This window comes from Podarcis pityusensis, assembly GCF_964106645.2.
Source record: "Podarcis pityusensis genome assembly, chromosome: 5".
Lineage (NCBI taxonomy): Eukaryota > Metazoa > Chordata > Lepidosauria > Squamata > Lacertidae > Podarcis > Podarcis pityusensis.
Window position 1 is genome coordinate 65,708,110 of NC_138032.1, and position 15,883 is coordinate 65,723,992.

Consider the following 15,883-nt stretch of genomic DNA (forward strand, 5'->3'; position numbering starts at 1 on the left):
GGCGCTCTAGCATACTCTCCAGAGACCCACTGCAGCATCTACAGTGACATGGAATATATGCAGTATATATGACTTTTATAACATTTTATTTGTACTTCTGCATCAGATACAATACATCAGGGAATTCTTGCTTTGGAATATCAAGACCAAATAAAGAATCTGAATGCTGCCATTCAGGAACATACTTATGGAAAACTAAATTAGAGATCCGAGGAAGCAACAGCTTAATGTCCTTTATGTTTGCTATAATATCATGTCCACCATACCACACAGCAGTTGGCACAACCATGTCTTCAATTTGATAGAATGGAGGAGTGGTCTGTGGATGAAAAGATTAGAGTGATTAAAATGGGTTTCACCTACCAATCATAGATTTTTACCTGTTTTCTTAGCCTTCTGACTGTTCCTATGCAGGACTATCAAAACTCTGGGATGTGTGACCTATGGTCCTGGAAAATGGTACCTTGAGCATTAGTTTCAACTTTTCTTCTCCAATATCTTAATGGATCTGTGATGTATTAATGATTTACTGTGCATTTTTGATATATGTGTCCAGGATATTGGATGACTATGTTATGCTAACATTGTGGGATGTATGATGACACTAAGGATCTGTGTCAGGAGTAATGTGTATGTCTGACAAAGTGACACATGGTTCAGCTTGGTACTTTTAGGATCCGGGCTTCACCGTCTTGCAGGCATGAGGTTTAGAAAGTTTTAGAAGGCTATGTGTCAGGGAACTGACATCAGAGCGAGAGGCAAAGGGGAGGCTCCCAGATTCTGCGGGCGAAGGACCCAGCACCAGGAGAAGAAGCAGTTCGGTAGAGGAGGAAAGAAATCAGCGCAACACCAGGGATAAAGGGGGGCAAATAGGGGAAGTGGAGGAAGAGCTCCGGGATTCTTCTCTGGAGATCAGTGAGGAGAGCACAGGCCCTCCACTACCCACACCCTCCCTGCGCAGAAGACTCCCGCGCAGTGAGAGGAGGAGGCGACTGGGAGTCAGACAGCTTCTATGCTGGAAAAGGTTTAAGAAACGCCCACAGACAGATTCTGCCAGCAACTGAGACAGCCACACGGAGATGGGCTGTGCAGTCAGAACGGTTTAACCAAGGCAATTAAGCCTAGAGAGGCAGCAGTTTACGCACGAGTAACTCATACCCATTACACTATGCAAGATATTTCTTTCCCACTACCATTTCATTGCTTCACAACTGCTTCTACATTCCTGCTTCTGCAAACAAAATAACAGTTTTGAAACCATCGTCTATCTATCTATCTATCTATCTATCTATCTTCTATCATCTATCATCTATCATCTATCATCTATCATCTATCATCTATCTATCTCCATCTATCTACCTATCCACATCCACAAACACACATGCTGAACATGTGCAGCTTTATATTTTAAAAAGCACTTAAAACATAGTACCATCAAGACCACAGGAATAAAATTGAGTTTGTTTCTGCTTTTCTGAGGCTAAACACATCTCCGTGGGAATAAGCAGCATCCCAATGTAAGAAAAGGATAATATGATAAATGAAATAAAATAAAATAAAATAAAATAAGCATCTGTAACCACATAGAGGCCAGGGTGGTCACCCCTGACTATAAAAACCTTTACAAAAGAATGAGGAAGGAAAGATGCTGTGGCGACCAGCATCAGCTTTGTTGGAGCGCGGCATGTCGATGTTGGCCGAGGTACTGTCACCGTACTTCTTTGCCTTTGCCTGTTTTATCTGGTGCTCTTTTGGGCTGTGGAATCCAGGACCTCAGCCATGAGGCCCAGGCATGGCTGTACAAGGAAGCATTAAGGGTTTACCAGGAGAGAGATGGGATCTAGGTTTACAATGCTGGCATCCAGCTGTCTTCGGAGACAATGGAGTGTGATTCCAGCGATGAAGTCAAACCGCTGCATTAGCAGTGCCCAGGTGACCTTGCCAGTGACGCAAGCCTGGGCAGTGTGCATGGCATCCCTGGGGTGTCCGGACAACAAGACCCCACTCTCGGTTCATGGGTGTTCTCCAAAGGAAATATGAACAATACATTTGGCACCAGCTTGGCTGCAGAGGTTCTTAGAAGGAGACATACAAGGTGCCATCCAACCATCTCAGGGATTCCACATTTGTGCAGGGTTTACTCCTTAACCTTTCCTTTTCTTTTTGGGGTGACCCACTAAGTTCAATGAGAGTTAGTCCCAAATAAATATGCAGCTTTAACATATTGAAATCTATGACAAATCCCCATCACCACAACCCTTGTAATTACCGTGTTGTATATAGCCTTGTTCTTACTGCCATAGTCAAAACGTTTCAGTTCTTTTGATTTAAAAATCTAAAAAAGTTGAGGAAAAGGAATGAATATTTGAATTTTTAATTGTGACATATTTATAACTTGCACATAATGAATAAAAAATTGCTTGAAGATTTCTTAGGTTGGATCTACACTGACCTGTTTAACATTATTTCCAGAATAATATTAGAGATGTCGTTGTAAAACAACACAGGGCATACTTGTGAATTAAAACTTTTTTTTACCCTGGGATGGTGTGTGTTTTTCCCCCTCCCCCAAATGTAAGTAATACCTGGCTACACCATTTTCCAAAATGCTTTTTCTTTCCCTGCTGCTGGTTGCTGGTTGCTCGGATCCACCCTCTGGTGTCACAGTTTAATCCTCCCTCCCTACGTCCCTCTGAGTCCTTTGTTATTTGTGCATGTAAGCCTTTCAAATTTAAATGAAACTGAACACCACCTCTCAAATTCCATTGGAGGGGAGCAGAGTATGAATGCGTTTTTTTAAAAGGTAAAACATTATATAGAGACATATGAGCAGTTTTTCACCAATAAAACAGCATAAAACAGTTACAAATTACGCAATAAAAAAGACAAGGCAATAATGCATTATGAATGTAAAAAGTAGGATGTATTATCAAAACCAATTCCTTAACCCTTCCTTAACATTAAAAACTATGAATATAGATCCACCCTAAATATTTGAGTCCATTACATATTTTTCTGTTTCTAGTCATAGAATTGGTTTAATCATAATAATAATAATAAATAATTTTATTATTTATAACCCACCCATCTGGCTGGGTTTCCCCAGCCACTCTGGGCAGCTTACAGCATATATAAAAACATAATAAAACATGAAACATTAAAAACTTCCCAATACATGGCTGCCTTCAGATATCTTCTAAAAGTTGTGTAGTTCTTTTTCTCCTTGATATCTGAAGGGAGGGCATTCCACAGGGAAGAATAATTTGCAATATTCACAATGCCAGTTCTTGCCAAATTGTAAAAGGTAATGAGCAGGGCTATTTTCTAGAAAAAGAGGTGCCGCAGCTCTCCTATTTTTAGGCAGAGCACCCCTGCAGGGAAAAAATAAAAACTTTCGCCGCCGACCTCCACCACACCGCCCAAATCATCCTGCCAAACACCGCCTCTGCCAAGCAGCCCAAAGTGCCGCCCAACACTGCTGTTGCGCAGCCCTCTGCAACGGGACGGTACCAGAAAATTACAGATCAGCCAGAACCCACCAATGAGGTCGAGGAACGCAACAAAGGGGTGCCGGAACTCAGTTCCAGTGAGTTCTGGCTGGAAAAAACCCTGGTAATGAGAAACTGCAGTGTGAAAATTCAAACTTAACTCTCACCTCAAACAGAATGAATAAAAAATTGCTTGATGTTTGAATTTAAGAATTACTCTTTAGACAATGGAATAGAAAACTTGCTCTTTCATTCTTCTTTCATGCAACCTGTCAGGGAACTGCCATCAGAGGCACGGGAGAAGGAGAGGGTCTCTGATTCTGCAGGAGAAGGTCCCAGCGCTAGGGGGAGACTCAGCTGGGAAGAAGGGGAAGGGAATAAGTGTAACACCAGGGATCCAGGAGAGCAACGGGACGCGGAGGTGCAGGGGCTCCAGGACTCTTCGCTGGAAGTTAGTGAGGAGAGCCCAGGCACCCCGCTACCCACGCCCACCCTGCGCAGGAGACTCCCGCGCAGTGAAAGGCGGAGACGCTTGGGTGTCAAACAGCTCTTATGTTGGCAGCGCTTTAAGAAACGCCCACAGACAGATTCTACGAGTGACTAAGGGCAGCCACGCTGAAATGGGCTGTGCAGTCAGAAGGGTTTAACCAGGCAATCTAATGTCCAAACGGGACAGAATTACGCACGAGTAACTCCCCAACCACTACACAACCTATTTAAGGATATTTATATTTGCTTTCATTTGCATGTTATTATTGCCAGTTTTGACCCCTGTAGATGCATATATATCATATATAGCATGTACCATTTATTGCTATATTGTTTTTCATTTACTGTAACTTTCCTGTCACCTTCTGAAAATTAAAAAAGAAAACCCTTATTCACACACATTAAACATGCATTTGGATATCAAATGACCTCTGAATTTTGAAAAGAAAAGGAAAAGCAGGCAATAAACCCTACCTGGGCCAAGTGGATCAAGTTTTTTACAGAACCAAAATCAGGGAAAATTCCAACAATCACGTCTACTCGACTCTAGGGGAGAAATAATAGGCATGGAAACATTTTTTTAGAATCGTCTCTGAATATTCAGTGAGTGGGGGGAAGGGATGAATTACACTAGCAAAAAGTCACAAGCATTTGGGACTCAACTACATTGGGAAAGAAAAAGTGCTTTATATGTGTTTTATATGCATTATAAGACTGTGACACCAGATGGTGCTGTGGAGTCCCGTTTTTGCCAACCCGATTTCTCATACAAAGTTTACAAGGTGTTTAACTGAAACCCTTCTTTGGTGTGTCTAGATCCAGCCGAGGGCAATACAATATATATAAACCTTGATGAAAGGGAAAGGCAAATTATATAGGAATGCATACAGCTCAGGAAAGATGTGGCAGCAGAGGTTGGGAGCTTTGTGCTGATTTGCTTTTTTATTTTTATACTATTTTAATAGTGCATATATATTTTCTATTGTTTGCTTGAAAGCCATCTTGTGAATTTCTTGGAATTTAAAAAAAATGTTATAAATATTTTAAAATATTTTTCATCTGTTATCAACTTTGTCAATGAAAGTTACAACAAAAACCATACAGCTTATTCTTTCTGTAATGTACCAGGGTCTCTTCCACAAAGATTATTCTCAATTCTAGCTGCAACATTTACAGACTTGGTTAGTCAATTGTACCTTTAGGGCTACAATCCCATACATGCATATCTTGGAGCATGTACCATTGGACTCCATCATATTAATTTCTGAATACACATGCTTTGGATTCCATCACTAATTTATAATTTATCTATTAAAATGAATTCGGTTTTCTGCAAAATATATTGCTGGCTGGAGAGAAAAAATGGAGTACTGTTTTTTGTCAATATATGTAGAAAAATAAAGAGTCAACTTACCACATTTAAGTTATTTTGATTGCATCCAACAGAAAGGAAAATAAGTTGGAGGCAAAAACTGTCTATCAATGGATAACTACACAGCTTGGCATTCAGTCTTTTCAGTTTGTTACTGAAAAGGACAAATTCTTTCTTTCCCCATATGAGCTGTAAAATAAACACAGAGATCTTTGTGATTCTTTGGTAGGTTTCTGGAGGGAACATCGGCTTTAGATCCATTTCAGTCCAGGTTCCGTCCTGGTTTCGGGACCGAGATGGCTCTGGTCGCCCTAACAGATGATCTCCGTAGACAACTGGATTGAGGCGGGTCGGTACTGCTGATACTCTTAGATTTGTCAGAAGCCTTTGACATGGTCAATCATGATCTTTGAACCACCACCTCGCCGACGTGAGGATACAGGGCATAGCCTGAAAATGGCTGTGCTCCTTTATTTCTGGTTGGGGACAGAGGGTGGCGCTAGGGAGGGAGATGTCGTCATGCCACTCCTTGGTGTGTGGAGTGCTGCAGCACGCAATCCTCTCCCCAATGCTTTTTAACATCTTTATGAACCCCTTGCCCAGATTGTCTGGAGCTTTGGGCTGGGTTGTCACCAATATGCTGATGACACTCAGCTCTATCTGCTGATGGATGGCCACACCGACTCGGCCCTGGACACACTGACCAGATGCTTGAAAGCTGTGGCTGGATGGTTTCATGGGAGCCAATTGAAACTAAATCCTTCAAAGACAGAGGTCCTCTGGCTGGGTCGGGATGGCATGGGGATGAGGGACCAACTCCCTTCTCTTGCAAGGGCCCAATTAGTGCCATTGCCTTCTGTTAAGAGTTTGGGTATAATCCTTGACGCCTCCATTTCCATGGAGGCGCAGGTTACAGCAATAGCCAAGGTGACCTTTTTTCACCTTTGCTGCATCAAGGAGTTGGTCCTTTACCTTTCCCGCCCCAACCTGGCCACAGTGATCCATGCAACGGTCACCTCCAGGCTTTACTACTGTAATTCGCTCTATGTGGGGCTGTCCTTGAAGCTGTCCCAGAAACTCCAGCAGGTGCAGAATGCTGCAGTGAGGCTTCTCACGGGGTCTCTGTCATGGGAGCATATTCACCCAGTGCTTTTCCAGCTGCACTGGCTCCCGGTGGAGTACAGGGCCAGATTTAAGGTGCTGGTTTTGACCTTTAAAGCCCTTCACGGCCTAGGACCCTCATACCTACGGGACCGCCTCTCCCAATATACCCCACAGAGGACCTTAAGGTCCATAAATAGCAACACCCTAGAGGTCCCGGGCCCTAAGGAAGTCAGATTAGCTTCAACCAGAGACAGGGCCTTTTCAACACTGGCTCCAGCCTGGTGGAACGCTCTGTCTCAGGGCCCTGCAGGATCTGATTTCTTTCAGCAGGGCCTGTAAGACAGAGTTGTTCTGCCTGGCCTTTGGCTTGGAATTAATTTGACTGCTCCCCCTCTTTCTTTTTTCCTTTCTCCTTCTGTGTTGGAACACCTATTTGGGGACTTCCCTGGCTTTTTTCTTGCCCATGTAGGACCAGTCTGGATAGTTAGCCTTGGTGAAGACTTGATGTATTCATCCCCCAAAAAGTTTTTGAGTTTCCACTGAAATCAGGCTGCATTTTAATGTTTTAATGTTGTATTTTAATCTTGTTTTTAAAGCTGTATTTCAATCAATTGTTTTTATATTTGGTGTTAGCCACCCTGAGCCCAGTCTTGACTGGGGAGGGCAGGGTATAAATAAAAATTATTATTATTATTATTATTATTATTATTATTCTCTTTAGGATTAATATGTGAAGATTAATTAAACCAGATATTACATGACCTCCCCCAAAATAATGACAAATGGATAAACTTAAAGGTTGAACTGTCCATATCACTAAACTGATTATGTTAGAAGGCCACATTAACACACTATAAAAACCTATGAGAAATACCTACGCTTATTAATGCATCTGGAAGACTGAGAAATAGCGTAGAAGGTCCACTGGTGCCAACAAGTGTGTAGGTAGGACCAAAAGTTATAAAGAGCTTGACTTTCTGAGCGAGCTGTGGCAAGAGTGAAAAGGCAATTAAACCTGCCAAAGAGAAAGAATTCCAGAATTCAGCAGCTGTGCCAAACATATGGGAGCCAAAAGTCCTTGCTTATTGTTCCTTCAATCAAAATTTTTAGGTTTCAACTATACCAGTGATGGGAATTTTTGATTGTAAGAAGGCCTTTTAAAAAAGGGCTCAGGCAGTAAACACATTCCATTCATTTCTTATTACTTACCAAGTGTCCCACCCTGAGACTGACTGATAACATACAATCCTTCTTGCTTAGTTTTCTGCAGGATAAAATTTATTGTTGCTGGAATATCATATATCGCAATTTCATGGATGCTGTAAGACATTAAGGTAAAGGTAAAGGACCCGTGGAGGGTTAAGTTACTGTATTTTATTACTTATCATTCAGAACCGAACCAATCGTTTTCAAGAATAGATCAAATTTGGGTGTCGAACGAGTTAACCCCAAGAATTCAAAAAATTGAAATACAGGCGAAGGTGATTTCAGATCATAACCCAATAGAAATGGAGTTAAAAGGTTTTGAAGAGAGAACTTTTAGGTGGAGATTGAATGATAATTTATGGGATGACCAAAAGTTCGTGGAAAAAGCACAAAAAAACCTAACTGAATTTTTCATAAATAATATGGACAAAGGGACAAAAATGAGTGTGGTGTGGGATGCAAGTAAGGCAGTGATGAGGGGCCTCTTTATTCAACAGAACGTACGGAAAAGAAATAACAAAGAGAAATGGATAAAAGAGATCCTTAGACAGATTATGGACTATGAACAAAAATTGATTAAAAAACCTAATAATGAGAAGATAAGGCAGGAAATAAAGATTCTCCAAACTCAATTTGCGATGTTAATAAATAAAGAGGTTGAATGGAACGTTAAAAGACTGAGACAAAAAATTTTTGAATTTGCTAATAAATCAGGGAAATGGCTTGCTTGGCAGGTTAAAAAAAGAAAAGAACAAAATACAATTAGCAAAATTGAGGTAAATGGAGAAGAAATAACAGAACCGAAGGAAATTAGGAGAGCATTTGTAGATTTTTACAAGCAATTGTATAGGAATAAAGAAAGGAATAATAAGAAGAAAATAGAAAGATATTTGAAAGAAAAGATGGTGAGAAAGATTCCGATAGACCAAAAAGAACAGCTGAATGCTCCAATATACAAAGAAGAGGTAGAAGAAGTTATAAAAGAGTTAAAAAGGGGGAAAGCACCGGGGCCGGACGGGTTCACTTCTAGTTATTATAAAGAAATGAGAGATACACTGATGACCCCGTTGATCAAAGTAATGAATAACATCTTAAAAGAAAAAGACATTCCAGGAACATGGAAAGAGGCATTTATTACAATAATACTAAAACAAGATTCGGACCCCACACAAGTTAAGAACTATAGACCTATCTCGTTATTAAACATAGATTATAAGATCTTCGCGGGAATCTTAGCTAAGAGATTAAAAAAGATACTGGTAAAGATTATACATAAAGACCAAGAGGGTTTCCTACCGGGCAGACAAATAAGGAATAATATAAGAAATATAGTTAATGTCATTGAATATCTGTCCGATAGATGTGATAAACCAGCAAGTCTAATATTTGTGGACGCGGAGAAAGCTTTCGATAATGTAATCTGGGAATTTATGTTGAAAAATTTGGAGGTCATGGAGGTGGGTCAAGAATTCTTTAATGGCATTGAAGCAATTTATACAGATCAGAAAGCAAGATTGATAGTAAATAACATCATTACGGAAGAAATAAAAATATGCAAAGGTACAAGGCAGGGATGTCCACTCTCGCCATTACTATTTATAGTGGTCTTGGAAGTTCTATTAAATGCAATTAGACAAAATAAGCAAATTAAAGGGGTGACATTAGGGGTAAACGAATATAAAATTAAGGCCTTTGCAGACGACGTGGTTCTGACTGTGGAAGAACCTACAGAAAGTATAAAGGAGATTTTAAACGAAATGGAACAATTTGGGAAAATAGCAGGATTCAGATTGAATAAGAAAAAGACCAAAATGATAGTTAAAAATATGGATCGAGATAAGATTGAATTATTACAACAAAGAACGGAGATTGAGGTAGTAAAGAAGATTAAATATTTAGGAATCTGGCTTTCTGACAAGAACATAGATTTATATCAATACAACTATATCCCTGTATGGAAAGGTGTGAAAAGAGATTTGGAGATTTGGGCCAGAATGAAATTATCATTCTGGGGAAGAATATCGATGATAAAAATGATGGTGCTTCCTAAGCTGTTATTTTTATTCCAAACGATACCCATAATTAGAGGCACAAAAGTTTTTAAAGAGTGGCAAAAGGTGATCTCAAGATATGTCTGGGAAGGGAAGAAGCCTAGAATTAAATTTAAGTTACTAACAGATACAAAAGAAAGAGGTGGCTTCTCCCTACCAGACATGAGACTTTACTATGAGGCAGCATGTTTGTGCTGGTTAAAAGAATGGGTAAAGTTGGAAAATAAGGAATTATTAGATCTTGAAGGGTTTAATAATAGATTCGGGTGGCATGCGTACCTATGGAGCGACAAAAAGAGAGTACATAAGGGATTTGCAAACCATATCATTAGAGGTGCACTAATAGAGGTTTGGGATAGATATAAAAATATATTAGAACCAAAAATTCCGCATTGGTTATCCCCGTTAGAAATGATGTGTGTTAAAACAATCAACATGAGAGGAAAGTGGGGAAACTACGGAGAAATGGTTATCAATGAAGGAGGGAAGTGGAAAATAAAACCTTATGATCAAGTTAAGGTATTAACATACGATTGGCTAAGCTACTTTCAGATAAATGAAATGTTTAAAAAAGAGTTGAAGGAAAGGAATTATGTAGAAAAAGAATCAACCTTCCAAAAAGAGATAATAAATAACGAATATAAAAATTTGTCAAAAATGTATAAACTATTGTTAGAGTGGTACACGAAGGATGAAGAGGTGAAATCGGTGATGGTACAATGGGCAAGGGACTTTGGATACAATGTTCAATTAGAGGATTGGGAAAGGTTGTGGAAAGAGAATATAAAATTCACGGCTTGCACGTTATTGAGGGAAAACATGATGAAAATGCTCTACAGATGGTACCTGTCACCCACTAAACTGGCAAAGATGTACAAGGTGGATAATAAATGCTGGAAGTGTAAATATAAAGAAGGGACATTCTTCCATCAGTGGTGGGAGTGTAAGAAAGTTAAAAGCTTTTGGGAAGAGATTTATAACGAGTTGAAAAAGATGTTGAAGTACACTTTCGTGAAAAAACCAGAAGCATTTTTATTAGGTATAGTTGGGAAGGATGTCAGAAGAAAGGACTATAAACTTTTCCAGTATGCGGTGACAGCTGCCAGGATTGTGTTAGCTCAGAAATGGAAGCAGGAGGAAGTTCCAACGGTAGAAGAGTGGCGAGCAAAATTGATAGAATATGCTGAATTGGATAGATTAACAGGGAAAATTAGATATACCAAAGATCAAAAATTTGTAAAGGACTGGGAGAAATTTGTGTGTTATCTGGAAAGTAACTATGGTGTAAAAATAACGCTAGTGGGATTTAAAGAGGCTTTGTAAAGGAATAATAAATATTGTATAGTAGAGATTATGAGGAAGGGAAGAACAATGGGCAATATGGAAAAAAAGAAGAAATGTGTACCAAAAGGATAACTACGAACGATTGTCAGTGACGTTGAAGGAAGTCAAAAATGGATATGATTTGTTGCATAATGGTTGTGTTTTTTTTTGTTTTTTATTTATTTTTTTTGTTTTTTGTTTTTCTCTTTTCTTGTATTTTGTATTTTTTATTTTTTTTTGAAAACTTTAATAAATATTATAAAAAAAAAAAAAGTTACTGTATTTTATGCTGTTTTTTGTTGCATCAATTACCATAAGTGTTTAAAATTTGTTGTTAAATTTGTCTGAGCCTGGTTTTCTGAACAGGGAAGGGTGGGGTAGAAATAAAAGGTATTATTATTATTATTATTATTATTATTATTATTATTATTATGTCCAGTCAATGGTGACTATGGGATTGCAGCATTCATCTCGCTTTCAGACCAAGGGAGCTGGCATTTGTCCCCAGACAGCTTTCCGGGTCATGTGCCCAGCATGACTAAACCGCTTCTGGCGCAACAGAACACCGTGACGAAAACCAGAGTACATGGAAACGCCGTTTCCCTTCCCACCGCAGTGGTACCTATTTATCTCCTTGCACTGGTGTGCTTTTGAACAGCTAGGTTGGCAGGAGCTGGGACAGAGCAACGGGAGCTCACTCCGTTGTGGGACTTCGAACCACTGACCTTCTGATCAGCAGGCCCAAGAGGCTCAGTGGTTTAGACCACAGCGCCACCCGCTTTGTAGTCATACATACAAAATGCAGGTGAAGTTTTCTCCACTTATCCTTCTGTTTCATTACTAAAGCACACTATTAAAAGTACGCATGGACTCTGCCTCAAATAATGAGGTAATTTGGGCTGTGATTCCCCATTGCTATACAGGATTGTGCCATTAAAAATGCATGTTAACTACTTAGAATGCCACCACTTCGTGAGAACTGTAATCAAGTGATATATAAATTGTAAGGGGGAAATGTAAGAAATTCCAACTAGCTCTGTTTCCTCACTCCCACCCACGCCAAAAGAATAGTACAGTCTTCAGGGGTCAATGGGGAGTTCACCATTTCTTTCTCTCCCCCTCCCCAACCTCATGTTCAGTCAGGTTTTAAACCCTAAATAAGCATGTAGTCAGCTTCCATGGACTTGTTTGATGCAGAGGAATGGTGCGAGGAACCAGCTGGGGGGTCACCAGGGAAGAAGGCTCAGAGCCTGGGGAGTGGTGGTGGAATGACAACAAGAGGTCAGAAGGAGAAGATGGAGACAACAGGAAAGAGGAGGTGTCAGACTCTGAAGCAGTAAGAAGGCTTAGTGAGCTATGAGAGTCTGTGGCAGAAAGTCGTCCAGCATCAGATGCAAAAGCTGAAGCAGCAGGGTGTGATGAGGAAGGCCAAGAGGCAGAGATGAGTTATTTGAACTGTGAACTGACAAACATGCTCCTATGACATCAGCAGAGGCAGGGAGAAGTATGACAGGTGAGAACCTTCACCTGCATCTCCTTCTTCACCCACCCTCTTCTTGCACAATCCACCATTTCCACAATCCACAATTCCAGATTGGCTTGATTCAGTTCAGGTCCTAAGATTTGTCCAGAGCAAATGCACAGTCCTAATTATGATCTCAGAGCCCCACAAATTCAGTCTGCATGAATATAGAGAAAGTCATGCATTTTGTCATGTTGATGTTGGCTCTAAAAATAATAAAAAAAGGAACTGCAATCCACCATGTCCCATCTTTGGGAACTCTTTCCAGGATTGAAGCACTTCTGACACAACAGAAGGAAAAAAGATATGTTGTTAGCAGTTGTACTTCAGAGACAGCAGTTACTACCATTGTCTCAATTATCCAAGTTACAAGTTGTCTCTTTATACCTGAAATCCCAAAATTCTTCTTGGTCAATTGACAGAGTCTTGTGTCTTCTAGACCAGCTGGTCCCTCTAGCATTTATCATCCAAACATCATAACCAGCATCTGCTAGGAAGAATCCCAGGCTATTGTTGGGAAGATTTGCAATCCAGCACCTACTTTCAAGCAAAATACCATGTACCAGTAAAACAACTGGCCTAGGACCTGGGGGGGGGGGAAACAGAAACAAAATGGGCAATCTACCTTATAGTTTATTTGTGTTCACTTCACCAACATTGATCTTTGTGATGCTTTCATCTAGTCCAGGAAAAACACAATTATATATAGGACAGAGATAATTACTTGTAATTAGGTGATGACCCATGGCCGCCTCACCTTTAGGCACTATTAAAAAATATGAACAAATGCTTCTTCGAAATCATAGCCAATACAAAGGCAGTAAAGATCAGATGAGAAAGCAGCAAATTCTTCAGCTCCATTGCTGAAAATCAGTAGCTGCTTTCCTATGGCAAGATTCCATACAGGGCTGGCCCTACTGATAGGCAGAGTGAGGACAGAGTGGCATAATTGCCATCTGACTTGCCCTGCTGCTCCCAACCCTGTTATCCTAAGATGAATGGAGAATGCTATCCCTGGACTTGTCTGGATGGCTTCTTTACGTGGAATGGATTGGCCTTCACATCAAGCAGCAAAATGTCTTGAGCAGGGCCTGGCTCAATGGCATAAATAAATCATTTAGTCCATGCTACCTCATCATGACAAGGTAGTGAAAAACAAAGGTGATTAGATCTGCTCAGATAGGAAAAATTGGGCAGAAGATTGTACCCCGTTTCTACAATTAATTCACTGCTTCTGCACACAAAAGCTTAATCCAAACACTTCATTCTTACACAACATCACATAGAGAAATAGATACCAGAGCTTTGAAAGTCTTTTTAGAAAAGAAACTAATTCTAGTTCAGGTTGAACATGACCAGAAAGGAACTAGTTCCAATTCGCATTTGTCCACTTATAAAATGAACTTGTTTGGTTCATATTCAGTTCAGAGTTCAATTCACATTACCTTGAAATTTTCCTCAGCTTTCAGAATGTTATAAGCTGCTGTGCTGACATATAACATATAGGTAAAGAAGACTAAGAAAACATCAAAACACACACAGTGGGGTGTGACTTATTTTCTTCAACCATTATGAACTTTAAACTTAAGAGCCTAAAGAGTCTAAAGTATAAAAACACAGAATGAACTTGAACCCCCTATGAAGTTAATTTGCATTCAGCTCACCCAGCAATTTTGGCAACAATTGTCAGGTGTAATTCAAAGATTTTTGAACTAATTCAGTGAACTTCATTAAACTGAATTAGCTCATTCTGAGCATTTATACACACACATTTGTTTCCTCTGGGCTATGTGGAATCCTGCCAATACTCTTCCTCAGTGGTGTAGCACGGGGGGGCAGGGGGCCATTGCCTGGCACACAACCTGAGGTAACGCAAACCAGGCACCCTACACAGAGATCCCTGTCATGTGCCCTCTGCAACCTGCCCCTGCCTGGCATGTGAGTGCCTGCCCGTTGGTGGTGTGGACTGTGGAGCAGAGGATGAAAAGTTCTAAGCCCCTTCTCTTCCTTCAAAAAAAAAATGCTATAAAAACATCAGTTATATTCCAAAATTACCTGTCTTCCCAGAACTGTGCATTCCATAAGGAATTCTGTTTATTTGTAAGTAATAGCCATCCTCTGTCAGGATTTCATACTCTTCACTGGGGTATCCCCAATATTGGATTATTTCATTCTGCAAGAACAAAGAAATCCTCAGCAAATCGAGACCTTTTTTTCTAAGTCTAGATGTGCTGCAAGGAATTTTAGGAACAATGGTGCTGAGGAGAAGAGAAAAAAAGTTCTGGATCCTGCCTTCCTCCCCTGCTGGCTGTAATGAACAAAAACAAATTCATCCATTATAATCCATCTAGCCCTCTTTGGGGTAACTCAGGGAGGCCTGGAAATCCTTCTATGAAAAGCAAATGCTTTGGAATATCTGTTAAAAGAAATATGTACAAATTATTTTGTCCTAGCAATAGCCTGTTGTTTCCAAATGCATCTGAACAAGCAACTCACAGTGGTCATGAATTCTTGAGGATTCAAGTGCCGTTTCCTGAGGAATTCTTCTGACTCTGTTGTCTGTTGCATTAAGCACACCACTGCCACAAACAGCCACATCGCTGACCTGTGTAAAACAATTTTGTTTCAAACTCCTTAGCAAAGATGGGAAGTCTTTTTAAAAATGTTTTTTTATAAAGGTTGAGGGCAGGGAGTGCAATTTTAGTTTGGGTGGTGCTGTGCACGGAAGAAATGATGCTTCTGTCTTCTAAAAGTATGAATAACTGAGATGGATGGTTTGTGAGGAAAAAATGAAAACAGATCTGCCCCATGAGGAAGAGGAATGGTTATCTCTGAAGTAAGGGAAAGCATGCTGTATTCTGTAGGAAGCAGCTTCCTGATAACTGGTGAAAAAATATCTGTTTTTGCTGGAGGTGGCATTCTTGAGGTGCTCCGGACAGATAAGGCAAAATAAATTTGTTAGTTACTGGCTCTGGCTCTGAGCTTCTGGAGGCAGCTCCCTAATCTGAACCAGATTTGTCTATGCCTGTCTGCTGGGATTTAAAATTTTCTTCTTATAAAAGCTTTCAAAAATAAGGAGCCAGTTTGGTTAGCAAACTGAAGCAAACTTTTTTTGTTAGGCTCCAGGCTTTGTGCAACTTAACATAGTAGCCCTGTAAATTGCATTTCAGTAAATCGCATAACACTGAGGGATACAGTATCTAACCATCTCTGTGTTTCCTTCCCTCTGAAAGCTGAGGCCCCTCTAAGTGCGGTGAGGACTAGGATCCTTCTACTTCCCTCACCCAGACCAGAGAGGCTGCCCATGGGAGCGATATGTGGCAGGCTC

At 40.2% G+C, this 15,883-nt stretch overlaps 1 protein-coding gene across 1 annotated transcript; it reads right to left on the reverse strand.

Annotated features, from left to right (window-relative positions):
* Positions 1 to 85: 85 nt before the first annotated feature.
* LOC308476758 (lipase member M-like) lies at positions 86 to 15,153 on the reverse strand (the record flags this gene model as incomplete). Its single annotated transcript, XM_081004615.1, has 9 exons — positions 86 to 319; positions 2,270 to 2,335; positions 4,452 to 4,523; positions 5,392 to 5,538; positions 7,332 to 7,468; positions 7,663 to 7,772; positions 12,943 to 13,141; positions 14,611 to 14,728; positions 15,052 to 15,153. 9 exons carry the CDS (start codon positions 15,151 to 15,153, stop codon positions 86 to 88), a joined length of 1,185 nt encoding a protein of 394 aa, XP_080860741.1.
* Between the last annotated feature and the right edge of the window lie 730 nt (positions 15,154 to 15,883).